The 16883-nt window shown below is 60.1% G+C and overlaps 1 protein-coding gene across 1 annotated transcript; it reads right to left on the bottom strand.

Annotated features, from left to right (window-relative positions):
- Positions 1-760: 760 nt before the first annotated feature.
- On the bottom strand, positions 761-6155 carry ERFL (ETS repressor factor like). Its single transcript, XM_087853380.1, has 6 exons — positions 6055-6155; positions 5570-5649; positions 2563-2797; positions 2035-2230; positions 1798-1915; positions 761-1411 (listed from the first exon to the last, which is right to left on the bottom strand). The coding sequence occupies exons 1-6, from the start codon at positions 6153-6155 to the stop codon at positions 963-965; spliced, it is 1179 nt and encodes a 392-aa protein (XP_087709506.1). The 3' UTR covers positions 761-962.
- Positions 6156-16883: the final 10728 nt, after the last annotated feature.

Genomic DNA, 16883 nt, shown 5'->3' with positions numbered 1-16883 from the left:
CGGCCTTGGCCTTCTCTCCCTCCTGCCTTCTGCTTGGGAGACTCAGGGCTTCATTCCGGGGGGGACCACAGTGACCCCTCCCCCATACCCTGGGCCATCTCAGTATTGCCTGGGGGGGGGGCTACCCCTCCATTCCCCACCCCCAAGTGCCTTTGCTCTGTTTTTATACCCTGAATTGGAGGTTTATTTTTTAATATATATTATCTAAGGAGAGATCTGTGTGTGTGAGGGTGGGGTGGGGGCTGTGGAGTGGTTTCTGGGACCTTTCATGACTGTCTGGCATCACTTTCCTGGGTCTGTCCCCCCTGCCTTTCTCCAGTTCTTCCTTCCTTCTTTCCTGTGCTTTAACAGTGACTCCCCAGGTGACCCCCCGACACACACCTGTCATCCATGACACCGGGCTCCCCCACGGCTCACACTCCTTTCCGTTCTTTTATTTTTGTAGTAAACTCTCTGGAGGTGGCTGGTGGGGGTTATGGGGAGCTGGTGGGGAGGGGGCCCTCCTGGGTGGGGGCTGGGGGCGGGGTTATTGCTCTGAGCTCCCTGTCCCAGGGGGCCTGTGTGGGGAGGGTGTCAGGACTGGGGCCGGCACAAGGGGAGACACAGCCGCACAAACACGCAGGTCACAGCACAGGGCGGGGGGGGGGGGGGCGGGGGCAGGAGAGGCTGGGCGCCATATTGCACTTTGGGAGTGGGGCCAGGTGGGGACCCCCCTCAAACTGGAGCCTGGGAAGGAGGCTGGAGGCTATCACATTCCCTCCCCCTCTAGAGGGGGGAGGTGAGACCCCCCCCAACCTGGGGTTAGGGAAGGTGGGCAGCCAGGTGCCTGGTCCTGGAAGGGGTCAAGGGCTGGTCCCTGGCCTCAGGCAGGACATTGAGGGCAGACCCGGCCATGGCAGAGGCTGCTGCACGAGTGGCTGCCCCCATCCCCGCCCTGGCAGAACCCTTCACCCCACACCGGTTCAGCTGCCGATCCCCCCTTTGCTCGCCTTGGCCTTGGGAGGCACAGGGAGGCCCTCGTCACCCTCGCTGTCAGAGCTGCAGCCGCTGACATCCGTGATCTCCAGCTCCGAGTCACTGTCGTCCTTCCCGCCGAGCACGGCCTCTGGACCCCCAGCTCCTGGCAGTGCCAGGCGAGGGGCTGCTGCCAGGCCCGAGGGGCGCTCCGGGCCCAGGCCCTCCCCGGCTGCTGCCAGTAGGGGTGAAGCTGTAGGGCCTCCCCCTGCCCCTGCTGAGGGCAGGTGGCCCAGAGAACTGGCCAGAGGGTTGGGGTAGAAGTGCGGGGGGTACAGAGAGGGGGGCAGCTTGGGGAAGGGGCCAGTGAGGTACGGGTTAAAGTTCCAGGGGTAGTCTGGGAAGGCGCGGCCGTAAGGACCCAGCAGGCCAGGGGGCTTGGAATAGCCGGTGGCACCTGGGGAGTATAGGGGGGCAGTTAGGCTGGGCACACCTCCACCATGGGGAGGGACCCCCCCCTCCCTGCGCCGTCCACCTGGGTCTGCCCGTTGTCTTTCCCACGCGACATCTGCCCATTCTCCACCCCCACATGGTTTCCCCCAGCTCTGCCCTGGTCTTCCCAGTCCTTTGACGCCCTAAAAGCCCTTCTCCCAGCCTGTCCCCACCCCAGTTTCCCTCCTCCCTGCCTCTCCCCAAATCCTCCTGGGGCTTTTAAACACAGGCACACACCCAGTCTCGCCCTGGGCCTCCTTCCTGCATCCTGCCTCTCCCCATCTTTACCCATCCTCTTCCCTCAGGTACGGGCTGCATGCCCCCCACGCACCCACGCCAGCAGGCTCTTACCGGAGCCCAGGAACGGGAAAGGGCTGTCCAGACGCAGCTTGTCTGTCTCAGGGGTGAACAGGGGCGCCCGGGCCCCTGGCTCTCCCAGACGAGGGGCCGAGAACAGGGTCTGCAGGGTCTGGAGAGGGAGGTGAGGGAGGCAGCACTGCTCAGGCTGGCTGCCCCGACCCCAGGGGCTTGATGGCTGGGGAGGGGGCACCAAACACCCAGTTCTGGGACCCCAGTGTCCTAACTCACCTCAGGGCTAAGGGGAGGAGCATCTGGCCCAGGGGTACCCCCAAAGGGACCAGGGGTCAGCAACAGTGGGGAGCCCGTGGTGGCTGCTGCCACATCCAACAGTGGGTAATTGACAAGCACGACTTTGCTGAAGTTGAACTTGTAGGTGAACCTCTTCCCTTTGGTCTTATGGAGAATCCGCTTGTTGTAGTAGTAGCTGTGGGGAGAGGGAGGAGGAGGGGATGCTGGGGAGGGGCACCGAGGGAGGGAAAGAGGGAGCCCCTGACTCCTGTTAGTGCACAGAGCATAACAGTTTGGGGAAACTGAGGCTCACAGAAGTTCCCTTAACCAAGGTGGCAAGGCAGGGGTGGAGTAGGGGCTGGGATCCTGGCTTCCGGCCTTCCTCCCTGCTTCCCTCCCACTCACAGGTGATCACAGTAGCTACCCCACATAGATCCCTGCGCCTTGGGATCCGAGGCATTCTGCCCCAGGAGACCAAGGGCAAGCTCCCAGGGGGCAGGGGCCCAGCCTCTCCCTGCCCCTCCTCACCGCAGGGCCCGGCTCAGCTTGTCATAATTCATGTGGGGCTTGCACTTGCGGATGCCCCAGAGCCGAGCCACCTCGTCGGGGTCCTTGATGACGAATTCCCCATAGTCCCCCTGCCAGGCGATGACCCCCTGGTACTCCTCCTTCTGCAGCAGCTCCAGGATGAAGTGCCACAGCTGGATCTGCCTTGAGCCAGGGGACGACTCCGGCTTGTAGGCCCAGTCCGGGAAGGCAAATCCTGGGACAGGAGGCAGGGGAGGGGCCCTGGGTCAGGACACCAGGTCGGGGGCTCTAAGTCCTGCATGGACTCAGGAACCAGGAGGCATCCGGTCCTCCCCTGAATCCTGGTCTCTGATGAGCAGCTGCCCAACTTCAGGCATCTTTAGGGACCCAGTTCCTCCTCTCTCTACCCCAGTTGGTGTCCAGGGACCCTGGGGTGGCACCTGTAGCCTCATCCTCTACCCTGGCACAACTCTCCCAGTTTCAGCGTCCGGGGGTAGAGCATGGGAGGGTCCAGTTTCCTGCAGCCTTGACTGTGGGGAGGACTGGGGAGGGGGCACCCCCTCCTCATCGATCGCCCTTCTCCCGCTGCCCCCCTCTGGCTCTGCCCCAGCAGGCCTCTCGTCTCTCCTGCTCTCTGGAATACCCCTGTCTTGCTGTCTCCCCTCCTCCCTGGCCCTGTGCCCTGTTCCTCCTCTCCCCAAAGCCTTCCACTGACCCCACGCTGGCACAGCCAGGCCAGGCCAGTGCACCTGTGTCTGCCCCTGTCCACGTACTTATACATTTCATGTCCTGTGGCCCCTCCCTGCGTCTGTGCTCCATCGGTCTGAGAGCACCATGCGTCAGCAGATACCTACAGCGTACATGTCACACAGACGTCCACTCACACTCCAGGGATGCCCGGCGACACCACGGCACACGGGTGCACGAGTGCCGCGCTCCTGCTGGGGCACAGCGCCTCAAGCACAACGTGCCACCGAGGCAAGCCCGCCGGACGCCCAGCCTTGCACATCCGTCCCAACACACAACCACACATCTCAGGCCCCTCCGAACAGACCCACTAGCCACACGCCACGACAGGAGAGGCACAGGACCCGAAAGGCCCAGCTAACACAGTGCGGTGGAGCCGGTGAGTGCAGCATCGAGACGTGCGTCAGCCTGACAGGCACACACGGGGCGGTGCCACGCCTATAAAACACCCTCCCAGACCCACAACACACAGGCACCCGCGCTCCGTAAGACCCACAGCTCGCTCTGCGTTAACACACCTCACACTCAGAGGGGCGTCCCGTGCCCCATTGTCCAGATGCGCCAAATAAGCTGGATGGAAATGGGAGGGTCTTGTCCACCCCTCAGTCTTCCCTCCCATCCAGAAGGCCCCAGGCTCTGGGTCCCACTTCTGTGCTCAGTCCTGGGCTACATCTTCTGTCCCCGCCTCCCTCCAAGACCCCAGGCTCAGGCATGAGAATAGAGGGCAGGCTTAGCCATAAGGCACCGAGGTGGGGGGAGACACCACCAAGCTGGGGGAGCAGCCGCATAACCCACTTGCCCTCCGTGGCTTCCTAGAATTTCAGGGGTGGGAGGCATGAGCAGAAGGCTCCCATCTGGGCTGCCTGGTGTGTCAGAGTGGGTGCTAAGGCCTCCCTGCCGGAGGCTCAAAGGCCAGTTTCCTCCCCAAAAGGAGAATTTCTCTCCACCCCATTTTGGGTCTTCCTTCAGGTGTCAGGGCTCAATTAACTCACAATCTCTGGCCCATTCCACACCTGGAACACATCCTAGTGGGGAAGCCACTCGATCACAGACACACCCAGGCACCCCCAGAGAGGACAGCACACAACTGGCCATACACAAGCAGATACACAAGCCAATCTGGAACCACCATCTGTCCTCAAAAGCATGTCCTCAAATATATTGTACCTGCTGAGATGTACACAACCAGAGAGGACCCCCAACCTCAGCCCACAGACACGCATTATGACAGTCCCCCAAAGTCCGTCACACTCAGTGACACACAGATGCAAGAAAGCCCCTGACAAACACCCCAACATGGAAGCCTGGGGGGCACCCACCCGCACAGCCCGAAGCCCACCAAGTCTATTCTGGACCCCGACACAGACCCAGAAGTAACGGGAGCAGGCTCTTCACCCCACTGAGGCAGGTACCGACTTGGCAAGCTGGCACGCACCTCCCCCCCAGTCCTAAAATACAAGCTTGACATCCTAAAGAAACACGACCCACCCAGCCCAGACACCCAGGGAGCCCCCTGTGCGTGTGCAAGCAGGCACACCAGCAGACACAAAGACAGATGCTGCACAGACACAGACTCTCCCAGCATGACCCCTTCTTCCAGAAGCACTGAAGCATGACACAGGGACACACTCTGAGACCCCACGTATAAGCAGGCAAGAGTCCCAGGCTCATGTGCGTGCACACACACACACACACACACACAGCCCATCTGTGGGGCGTGTGACTTGGACTCAGATGCACATCCAAGCCAGTCTTACTGTCCACATCCCCAGCTTTGAGTGTCCACTTCTGAGCAGGCCGTCCTCTGTCCCAGGGCTCCGGCAGGCTGGGCCGTGTCTCCACATCCCCTGCCCAGGCAGTCCCTGTCCATTTGTCCTCCTGTGCCCGGTCTGCGCCCCCTCTGGTTCCCGCCCCTGCTCCGTCAGTGCCTGGCCATCTCCAGTCTCCCTGCCTCTCTCTGCCCGCAGGTCCTGGGCGGGAGCAGGCTGAGCAGTACAGCCGGGACCCAGGACCTCAGACCCCTGGATCCTGTCCATTTTGGACCCCAATACCTCCCCCACCCTCCAAAGACCCTCACGTCCCAGCAGGCAGGTGGCAGGGACATCTGGCTGTGAAGTTTTAGCCAAGTTTTTCATGAGAGGGGTGCATTCAGGGGACTGATGTGAGAGACCCGGACAGAGGAGGGAGGACAGGGAGAGGTGCAGAGAGGAGGAGTCGGCTGTCTGGGAAGGGGCGGGAGGTCCAGGCCAGGGCCAGTTACCGGGGGTCCAGAGAGCCGGCAGGGCGGGCGGGGCGAAGAGAAGGTCGGAGACGCAGCTACAGTCCATGGTGGAGCCAGCCCTGCAGAGAGGCTGGGACAGACACACGGGACAGGCGGGGTAGGCAGGAGAGACAGACAGGGGTCAGTGGGGTGGGCGTTCCCCCAGGCCTACCCGTCCTGCCACCCGCCACCCTCTCCACCCACGTCCAGCCGACCCTTCCTCCCAGCCTCTCCTCCCGCAGCCTCCTCCTCGCTCTATGCCTCGATCACTACCCACGGCGCCCCCAGCCTCCCTCCCCACTGCTCCCGCTCACTCGCGCTCACTCACACTCGCTGGCTCACCACCCGCCCGCCCACACCAGCTCTGCCACCACCGCCTCTCTGGCCACTCTCGCACCTGACCTCTCATCCGTCTCTGCATCTCTGGGTCTCTGTCCCTCTCTCTGGCCATCCCAGATTTGTCTCGCTCTGAACCTCACACCCACCCCATGGCGCTGGGCCCCAGGCTGGCTCGTCCAGCTCTCAAGCAGCCCCCAGCTTTCATCTGCCAGCCCACAGCGGGCCAGAAGCGGCCCACGGCCCGCATCGCACCCCGCCCTGCTCCCACAGACGCCCCTCCCTAACCTGCTGCCTAGCCCTCAGACCCCTGCCCCTTGCACCTGCCTTCCCCACCCTCCAGACACCCCTTCCCCTTAGAGCTGCCTCCCCGACGTAGCCCCCCAGACACACTTCTCCTTAGATCTGTTTCCCCCCAGGGCCCCCTCAGATACCACTTCCCCTCAGATCTGCCTCCCCCACCAAACAGCACCCCCAGACACCCCCTCCCCTTAGATCTGCCTCCCTCTGAGATAGCCCCCCTAGACACCCTTCTCCTTAGATCTGCTTCCCCCCAAAACAGGCTCCTCAGCACCACTTCCTCTTAGATCTGCATCCCCCTCAGATAGACCTCCCCCTAAACATCCCTTCTCCTTAGATCTGTCCCCCCCCCAGAGTCCCCCTTACACACCCTTCTTCCTTGGATATGCCTCCCCTCAAGACAGCCCCCCTCAGACACTCCTTCCCTTTAATGTACCTCCCCCAAACAGTACCCCCAAACACCCTTTCCTCCTCAGACATATGCCTCCCCCCTCAGACACCCTTACCCCCTTTAGATCTGCCTCCTCCCTCAGACAGCTCCCCTCAGACACCCCTTCCCCCTTGGATATGCCTCCCCTCTCAGGTCCTCTCAGACTCCTGCTCCTTCAGATACCCCATCCCCTGAGGCACTCCATCTCCTCCTCACCCTTCTCTCACAACCTTACCCTTCTGCCAGCCCCTCCCCCTTAGATACCCCACTATCTCAGACCCCCCCCACACATACCCTTAGACATCTGCCCCTCTCAGACACCCACCCCTCAGACATATCTTCCCCTTAGATACTTCAGCCCCTCACCACTCCACCCCTTGAGACCCCACATCACAGAGACAGCACTTTCCTCAGACCTCCTGACTCAGATGCACCCCCCTAAATACCCCAGCTCTGTTATGTGCTAACACAGCGTTCCTCTCAGACGCCACTCTGCCCAAAGATCCAGGACAGCCGCTCTGTTCCCCACAAACCCCACCTCACCCCTTGGATGCCAGACAAGACTTGGCAGATGGCCCATTCCCTCCAGACCTGTCCGGTCCCCACAGTCACCCAGGCGGCCCCCCACCACCCAGTGTCCACTGCATCTCTCACGGTCCCCTCCGCCACTCGGGCCCCCTGCCACCTCATCTGCCTCCTTAGGGTCCCCCCTGCCTGCGGCCACTCTGCCCCCATGCCCCCATGTCCCCTCTGTCTCCCATCTAATCTGCCCAACTTTCTCTGTTGGTCCTTCCCCGTCTCTCCCCCTCTTTATTTCTCTGCATGCATCTTTTTCCCCTTCTCTCTCTCCCCTCATCTCTTTTCCATTTTTCTGTCCCTCTTTCCTGTCTCCCCACAACCCGGGGGTCTCCTCCCATCCTTCCCCACCCACTCTCCCCAACCTGTGTGCCCCCCATCTCCCTCGGTCTCCCCATCTCTGGCTTCCCCATGCCCCTCTCCTCCCCGTGCCCGACCCTTCTCTCTGCTCTCCCCTCTCCCCCCCTGCATCCCCGCCCCGGCTCTGTGCCCCCAGCCCATCCCGCCTCAGTCTCCCCATCTCCCTCCCGTCCCGCCTCAGTCTCCCCATCTCCCTCCCGGCTCCGCACCTCGCTGGCCACCTCTCTCCCACCTCCCGCTCGCTCTGCCTCTCCGGGTCCCCCTCCCTCCTGCCTCATCCCCCGCCCCCACCCCCATTGGCCCCTCTCATTTCCGTGTTGGTTTTGATTTCTCTTCCCGACGCTTTCAACTCCCTGCCGCCTCCTCCGGACACGTTATAACGAGGAGCCGTGGGATCGGCGCTCCGGGCCCTGCTCCCACGCTCCCCCCCGCGTCTCTCACGCGCATCTCTGCCGTCTCGCCATCTCTGCCGGCCCCTTCTCTGTCCCCGCCTCTGTCCGGTCAGGCCCACAGGGACTGGGTCCCTGCCCCGACTGCCAGGGTCCACAGAACCATGTCTCTGGGTCCCCGTCTCTCTCAGTCTCTGGGTCCCCACGTCTCCCTGTCTCCACACCGTTCTTTTATGTCTCTGGGTCTCCACATCTCTCCTCCCCACATCCTTGTATCCGCATCCCTCAGTCTCTGTCTCCATCTCAGTCTGTCTCCACGTCTCTGTCTCTGCGTCTCTGTTTCCGTCCCAGTGTCCGTCTCTTGGGGCCCCTTTGATCTCGCCCTGCCCCTGGCACCCCCCTGGCCCCATTGATCGCTGATCGACCGAGGGAAGGAGCGGGGCCTGCGGGGGGCCAGTGCTGCAGGGCCAGGCAGGGGCCCCGGTAGGACGCTGGACAGACGGACAGCCAGCCCCAGACCTGGTAGCTGTGGAGGGGGAGCTGCTGCAGCCCCCGCCCTGCCCCGCCGGTCCGTGCTGTGCGGATGGGGACTCCGGGCAAGCTTTAATTTTTAATTTTATTTTGCTTCCTCCACCCCCCCCACCCCCCATCTCCACCGCCTGCAGCCATGGCACTGAATGTGTGTGTGCGTGCATGCAGCAGTGTGGAGAGGGGCTGGGCAGGCAAGACGCTGCTGCTCTCCTCTCCTTGCCGAGCAGACACACAGCCCAGGCACACACACCACACCGCCACACAACACACCACACAGACACGTGGCAACAGAGTCACACACACCACACCATCACAACACACACAGGTCAACAAAGTGATATACACCTCGCTGTTGTGCACAACACACCCCACAGAGGTCAACAAAGTCACACATATCACACCGTCACACATCACACAGACACACCATCAGCTGAGTGACACAGACACCACTGTCACACACGGCACACATCACACAATCTGTGACGCACATATCAACAAAATCATATGCAACTAGATTGTAACAACCAACACACATCACATAGACCCACACGGCAACCCAGGCACACGTACCAGCGTGTCCTACACAACACACGGACGTACGGGTCAAAAGAGTCACACGCTCTGACTGTCCTACACACACCAGGATGGCCACATTCACAGAGAAACACATACACGGACAAGACACATGCCAACCCAACCCCACACAGAAACAAAGACACACAATCACCAATCCCGGGCAGAAACCCACTAACGCAGACACAGGACACACTGAGGTTCACAGTCAATGGCAGACATTCAGACCTACAAGCACACCCTGATGCGATGCCACACAGAAACGGAAACGCACCCAGACACGCACCCCGGCACAGCCAAGGCAGTGGCACACAGGTGACACACAGAAGCACCCAGTGACCCACAGACAAGCACCAGAGGCCCTGCGTGCCCTTGGTGCCAACATGCACGGAGCCAGAGATGCACACAGGGCACCATACAGACAGCCATCCCAAGACCACAAACACACGTGGACACACACACAGGCCCACACAGCGGCACACTCAGACCCAAAGGCCAACTGGGTGAGGCGCTGTGTGGAGAGGAGGTGGGCCCTCGGAGCTGAAGCCACCCCAGGGCCCCCGCTGCTCCTGCCACCATCTGATCTGTCCGGCTGTCTGATTGTGTCCCCCCCACCTGTGTATTTCTCAAGCACATGTGAGCACGCGTGAAATGGGCACAGGCTTGGGCCTACTTCTGCTGGCTTCTCTCCAGAGACAGGGCTCCCAGCCTCCTTCAGGCCCACTGAGTGGCGGGGTCTCTCTCACTGAGGTCTTTGTTGTTCTGTCTGCCTCCAGCTCCAAGTATCTCTGTTTCTGAGGGCCTGCATTTCTTGTCTCTGTCTTGGGGCATCTCTGTCTCTCTGTCTCTGGGTATCTCTGGCTCTCCATGTCTCTCTCTGCCTCTGTCTCCTCAGCCCCCATCACCCTGGCCCCCTGGGCTGGGGTTTAACCAGTTGTTTTGATTTCTCTAAGCTGCTCCGGCCGCCTCGGGAGCCGCCTCAGGCCTCACACCCCCCCCCACAGCCCCTTCATCCCTCACCCGGTACCCCCTCCCCTTAACACAATCTGCACAAGTGGAATGAAAATTGATTTTTTTTTTAAATTTCATATCTTCTCCGGGGCTCTGTCTAAAGAGGAGAGAGACGCGGCCCAAGACCCTTCTCCTGCTGCCACCCCCGCACACGCGCGCGCACACACCAACAGGCACACACATAACGCCTGGACACACACACACACACACACACACACACTGTCTGACACTCCGTCTGCCCCCATCCTGGGGACACACCCCTCCCTATGCCACACACCCACGTAGGACACAGCTGTGCACATAGCAGACACACAACAGACTCCCGCACACACTGTCTAGACACCCCTAGTAGGCACACTTCACACCCCTGTCCCATCTGGGCAGACAGAGCCCTGCGGCCTGCTGACACACCATAGTGCGCGCGCACACACACACACACACACACACCTGTCCATACAGATTATGGCCACATCCATGTGTACACGGGCTCAAGGGCGGCCCCCCTTTAGGCACCAAGGAGGCCCCTGGGGCTGTCCTGGGGAGGACTGGGCCAGGAAGGTGACAGGGGCTTTCCTGCCTGGACTTGCCCCCCCGAACCCCCAAGGTCACCCCCACTCCCACCCCTGCCTGTATCAACCAAATGCTCCCACGTGACCCCGGGTGGGGGTGTCTCTGTGCCTGGGGTGTATGAGTGTGTGTGTACGTATGTACGTACGTGTACACACACACACACACACACACACCCCACTCACTAATTCTCTCCAAGCCACACATTGTCATCCCCACAACAGGCCGGTGCATTTGAGAACTAGCTCATCCCCACACAGGCACCCGCAACACACAGGCCCACAGAACCCACACAACACACGCAGCAGCACCTCCCACGTGCCATGCTCACGCGTCATCACAGACACACAGCCTCACGCAGCAGGGCCCGCGTGTGCATCCAACGGCCACACACAAACACAAGCACACGAAGCCTTCACCACCCTCTGGGGCACGCACAGCATCCGCTCAGGTCGGTCCGGACTCAGACACAACAGCACCCGGAACACAGAGCGCACGGCCACACAGGCTCCCACAGCCAGTCACCGTGCACAGGTTTGGGGGGATCTTTGCGAGCACGTCCCACAGCTGCTCCTTCCCTGGGCTTCCCACACCCACACTCACCGGCCCGGCGCCTGGGGTCTAGCTCCCACTCCGTCCTTCCACCACGCCTCCCTTGGCCTACGCTTTCTCACGCTGGCCTGGTCCCTCAGACACACCACCCGACTTGGGAAGTCCAGACACGGCACAACTCCAGAGTTTTGGGCTGTCGCCCCAGACGCTCACAGCTGAACATCACACAGCGGTCACGCACATGCTCACAGACGCGGCTCGGGTGGCCTCTCCCGCTCCCACACTCCGTCACCTGTGCTCGGGAACGCACACACCTCCACGGGTCACACCTATGAGGACTGCAACGCAAATCCCAGTCACATGAAGACAGTCGAGCCCCCCCACGCAGTGTCACACACATAGACAGCTGCAGACACACACGCATGCACACGCACGGGCACACACCCGGGAACCTCTGCTGAGGCTGCGCTGTGCGAGAGAGACAGAAGGACAGACTGGCAGACAGACAAGGCACCAGCTTCCCAGCCTGGAGAAGGTGTGTCTGTGACATGCGGTTTGGGGTAGTTGGGAGGCATGGAGCCAGGGCAGGGACGGAGAGCTCACACCTACCCTCTCCCTGTCTCTCCCTCAAGCTGGTGTCTCTGTCTGTCATGTGTCTCTGGGTCGGTCCCTCTCCCTCCCTCCCTCCCTCCCTCCCTCTCTCTCTAAGTCCCAGTCTTTGCACGAACGTCCCTGGGGCTGTGGCCAGCACGCGGAACCGTGTCTGTTGGGGGGTGAGGGGGGAGCATCCCCAGGGAGGTGGGAGCCGCAGTGCCACGCACCCCGCCTACCAAACAGCACTGGGGGAGGGGAGGGGAGAGGCGCCACCGCAGATACGGACCCAGAGCACAGGCTGCTTCCCTACCCCCTGCCTGCACCCCCCTGCCCTTCCCCTCAGAGACTCCAAGAGATGGAGGAAGTGCAGGGGGTGGGGGGAGAACAGGGAGAAGGAGAGATGTTGGGGGGGGGGCAGAGACAAGCAGGAAGCAACACCTACTCAGAGATAGATGGGGACAGAGACCAGGGAGAGACGGGAGAAAAGATGGGAGATCAGAGAGTCTTTGGGAAAGAACAAGACCCTGAGAGAGAGACAGGGAAACCCGGAAAAGGGGGAAAGGGGGAGTGAGTCAGAGCAGCCTGGACAAAGTGAATTAGGGAGCGGAGGTTGGAAAGAGAGCCGCTCTAAGGAGGGACCCCAGGCAGGGAGGAAGGAGAGGAGGGGCAGAGATGCGGAAAATTGAGGGATTAGGGCAGAGGCAAAGGAGTGGACAGGGAAGGTAGGGGCTGCTGGGCAGAGGCAGGAGTGAGGGGGAAGCGCAAGTATGGGTTCAGGGCCAGCACCACGCTGGCTGCAGTCCTTGGGGGGTCCAGGTCCCAGGAGTTTGACCCGGCTCCTGGCTGCCACCGAAGCTCCAAAACCCACCCTGCCTCTCCTCTTCACCTCCCCCTGGTCCGTTCCCACCTCCCGCCTCATCCTGAACCCCAACCTATTGCCAAGTCTCCTCAGTCCCCGCTCCCTCCCCTGGCTCATCCCTACACCCCAGGCCCCACCCAACTGCAGGGCTGGACCTTTTGGCCCAAAGGCTTGTATCAGAGACCGTGACAGACGTGCAGGGGCAATGACTGTGATTGGTGGTGGCGTAGAGGGACAGAAAGCTGAAGGCAAGTGTGGCCAGCTAATCCCAGGACCCAGAGTCCCAGAGAAGCCCTCTGGGCTGTCAAGGCCAAGAGGCAGGGGCACTGTGTGTCCTGTTTGTGTGGGCTTGGCACCAAGTATGTGCTCAGGAAATACTGTTTAAATGAAATTCAGATTAAAAGAAGCAAAGCCAGGGAGACAGAGAGACAGACAGATAGTGAGTCAAGGGACAGAAAGCCAGAGGCCAAGGGATAGCAAGACCTGGGGTGAGGGGCCCAGAAATGGGGGACAGGAGGACTGAGGGACAGGACAGGAATGGAGCAGAGAGGACAGAGGGACAGATAGATGGACTGAGAGACAGGAATATAGGGGGACAGGGAAACAGATGGGAAAATGGGGACAAAAATAGGGGAAAAGGGATTGACTGAGGGTCAGAGAAAATAAGCAGATAAATGGGGTCAAAGACCCAGGAAGGCAAACGTGAGACACAGAAAGGGAAGAGAGGGGTAGGGGGACAGGAGACAGAAGGCGGGGCCATGTGTGGGGCCTGGGCCAGCGGGAGCTGGGTGCCTGGGCTGCAGGGGATCCCATGAGGGCCAGAGAAGGGCTGGGGTACGGCAGGACTGGGGGAGGCTCGGGGCTCCAGGGGCATCGCACGGTGCTAATTCAGCTCCATCGATCAGACGGGATGAGAGCAATAAATTATTGTGACAAGATGCAATCCTGGCCCGCGCACTGCCGCCGAGGCGGATCGATCCCTGTCCCCAGCCCCGCACCGGGCCTGTGCCCAAGCCCTGGCCCGGACGCCTCTGCCCAGCTCTCTCTCCATTCCCCCACCGCACACGCTCCCACTGACAGCCAGGTTGGGCAGCAGCCCTGAGGAAGAGATGGGAACAGAAAGGGAGCCATGGCGGGAAGACCAGCCCCTATCTGTCCCAGGTCCTCTTGCTTCCCCTCACCACCCTATCCTCACCACGACCTGGGAGGTAGCAACTGCCCATACGCCCATTTCACAGATGTGAAAACTGAGGCTCAGATAGGAAAGTAACTTGGCCAAAGTCCCACAGGGGTGGATGGTGAGGCCTGGACTCAAATGTGGGTCACCAGGACTTCAAGTCCCCCAAAACTTGCACCATCAGAGGAAAGAACAAGGGACCAGGAAAGAAGGAAAGAGGAGATAGAGAGAGCCTGAGAAAGAGACAGAGAGTGCAGGACACAGAAGAAGAGTCAGACACTAGAAAGAGGTAAGATATAGAGACACCAAGAAGACAGAGGTGGAGAAACACAGAGAACAAAGAGACAGGGAGAGAGAGACAGAGAGATACACAGAGACTCAGCCTGGGAGACAGGCACGGGGAAGGTGGGCAGCTGGTGGCAGAGCGGGAATAGAAGAGGTGAACAAAGGCAGGTGGACAGAGAAGCACGTGAAGGGATGGGTAGTTCTGGAGAGCAAGGTGTCTCTCAGGGGACAGGTGTGTGGTGGCAGGAGCTGGGCTGGCTCCAGGCTGCTGGGAGGATGGGGAGAGTGAGGATGGGATGGCGAGCCCAGCCCAGGGAGTCCGTGTCAGAGAGAGGCCAGGTGTGCTGTGCGAGCAGGGAGGCAGGAGTGAGGGGGAGAGCGGGAGGCTGGGGTGCAGAAGAGCTGGCCGGTGATGCAGAGACGCGCGCTGCCAAAGTGACAAGGTGGACAGATGTGTCCGTGGAGGAAGGAGGTCACCTGATACGCAGGTGTGGGAGCTAAGGACACCTGGATGACTGAAGTCAGATGGCCTCCACGATCACCCAGTTTCGGAGACCTCCAAGAAATTACTCCATTTCCCCAGGCTCAGTTTCCTTCTCCATATAGTGGGGATAAGAGTAAGGACGTGCAGGGGCGCCTGGGTGGCACAGCGGTTAGGTTAAGCGTCTGCCTTCAGCTCAGGGCGTGATCCTGGCATTATAGGCTCCTCTGCTATGAGCCCGCTTCTTCCTCTCCCACTCCCCCTGCTTGTGTTCCCTCTCTCGCTGGCTGTCTCTATCTCTGTCGAATAAAAAAAAAAAAAAAAAAAAAAAGGGTAAGGACGTGCCCCCTATGGGCCTGGTGAGGATGAAAGGAGACCGTGGTTAGAAAGGACAGGACGCTGCCTGTCACAGAGACAGCTTTAATAAGCAGGAACTGGATGGGGCGCCTGGCTGCCTCAGTCAGGAGAGCGTGCAACTCTTGAGCTCAGGGTTGTGAGTTCGAGCCCCATGCTGCGTACAGAGATTAATTACAAATAAAATCTAGGGGACAAAAGCAGTAGCTGGGCACATTAGAGGAGCAGGTAGGTGCTACTCGGGCTGGTCCGTGGACCAGCAGCAGCCCCCGGAGCTTGTGAGGAATGCAGAGTCTTACGCTCCATCCCAGACCCACCACACCAGAACCTCTGGGGTGAGGCCCTCCAGGGGTTTCTGATGTCCGCTGAAGTCGGAGAACCTCTGGCATGAGGGAGTTGGTACGATGCAGCAGGCAGGTGTGGGGATGGCTGGGACAGGTGTTCTGTGTGTTTAACAAACGCTACAGGTGGCACTTATGCCCATCAAGAAAGGTATTCCCTGATAGATGGCTGGTGACGTGTTCTATGAAAAGGGACAGGTATTTCCAGAGGGGAGCAAGCTAGAGACAGGTGTGAGGGGTCTGAGGGGTGGGCTCTAAAGGTGTGGGGGTGACAGTTTGCATAAGCATCTAGTGCAGATGAGCCCGGCTGAGACAAGTGGCTGAGAGTTATGGGGTGGGTGCACAATGTCTGGAAAAAGCTATGAAGGTGGGCACCTGGCTGGCTTAGTCAGTAAAGCCTGGGACTCTTGACCTTGGGGTCCTGAGTTAAAGCCTCACATTGGGCGTGAAGCTTCCTTTAAAAAAAAATTTTTTTTTTAAAGAAAAAGCTATGAAAGGACAAGAGTTACAGAGATGTCATGGGGGGTGAGAAGAGAAGGGGACTCGATGTTGGTGCAAATCTGTGGGGCAGGAGTGGGGGCAGGAGTAGGCATTCCCCTTGGGGACAGGCTGGGACGCCAGGGGTATGGCAGAGACCCACTGGAAGAGATGTAAAGCCGAGGGAGATTAAGGAGGGGACAGGTGGGGATGTCTCAGCACCTGTTTGCTAAAGAAAGGAGCGGGTGAGGTAGGGAGCAGGGGATGCCTGCAGCAGACAGGTCAAGGGTCAGGTGCAGAGATATTGGTGTGACCCTGGACAGCAAGGAAGGAGGAAGTGAGAAACATTAGTGAAATTAGTGGTGTGGGTAAAGAAGAGAAGCAGATAGGACCTGAGGGACAGGTGTGGGGAAGCAGGTATACAGGTCAGGCAGGTACCTGCAACCAAGGACAGATTCTCTGCCCCAACTTGTGTATGCGGGAAGCAGCGTTGTGTGGTTGTGTGTTGTGAGATAGTGAGAGAAAGAGAAGCAGAGACAGAGAGACTTCTCACTAGAAGGAGGTGAGCAGCAGGTGTGGAGGTGAGACAGGTGACTGTCAGAGGACAAGGGTTCGCAGGAGAGGAACATGAGGAAGGAGGATACACGTGATACCAGGGACCACAGCCTGTGTGAGCAATCAAGCCATGCTGAGGTCAGGGGACAGGTGGGGTAGGTGCATGTGTTGTCTGGGATGAGATACCTGAAATGACAAGTGGGAAAGACAGGTGTGGGAACGACAGGTGGGAGTAGGGATCTTTGTGTAAGAGGATAGGAGATGGGCGTGGGAGGGAGAGAGGTACCTGCCGCGTGCACGGGGAGCTCCTCTGGAAGGACAGGGATGAGGGTGGCCGAGGCTAGCACTGTGAGTGAGAAGCATGGGACAGCAGAGACGGGAGGAGCCAGGCGTTACCGGAGGACAAATGCAGAGAAGGCTCGTGTCAGGGCTTCTGTGCGAAGGAAGGTGTGTGTGTGCGAAGATATGGCACACAGGTACTGCTTGCGGGAGGCAGAGGTGAAGAAATATGAATGTGTGAGACATGGGTGTGTTTAGAGCTTTAGGGGACAGGTGGGGTGATGCAG

This window comes from Ursus americanus, chromosome 21 (genome assembly GCF_024610735.1).
Source record: "Ursus americanus isolate L20-20 chromosome 21, mUrsAme1.1.p, whole genome shotgun sequence".
NCBI classification, from domain to species: Eukaryota; Metazoa; Chordata; class Mammalia; order Carnivora; family Ursidae; genus Ursus; species Ursus americanus.
The sequence above is the reverse complement of the archived record's forward strand: the minus strand, read 5'-3'. Positions and strand labels throughout refer to the sequence as shown.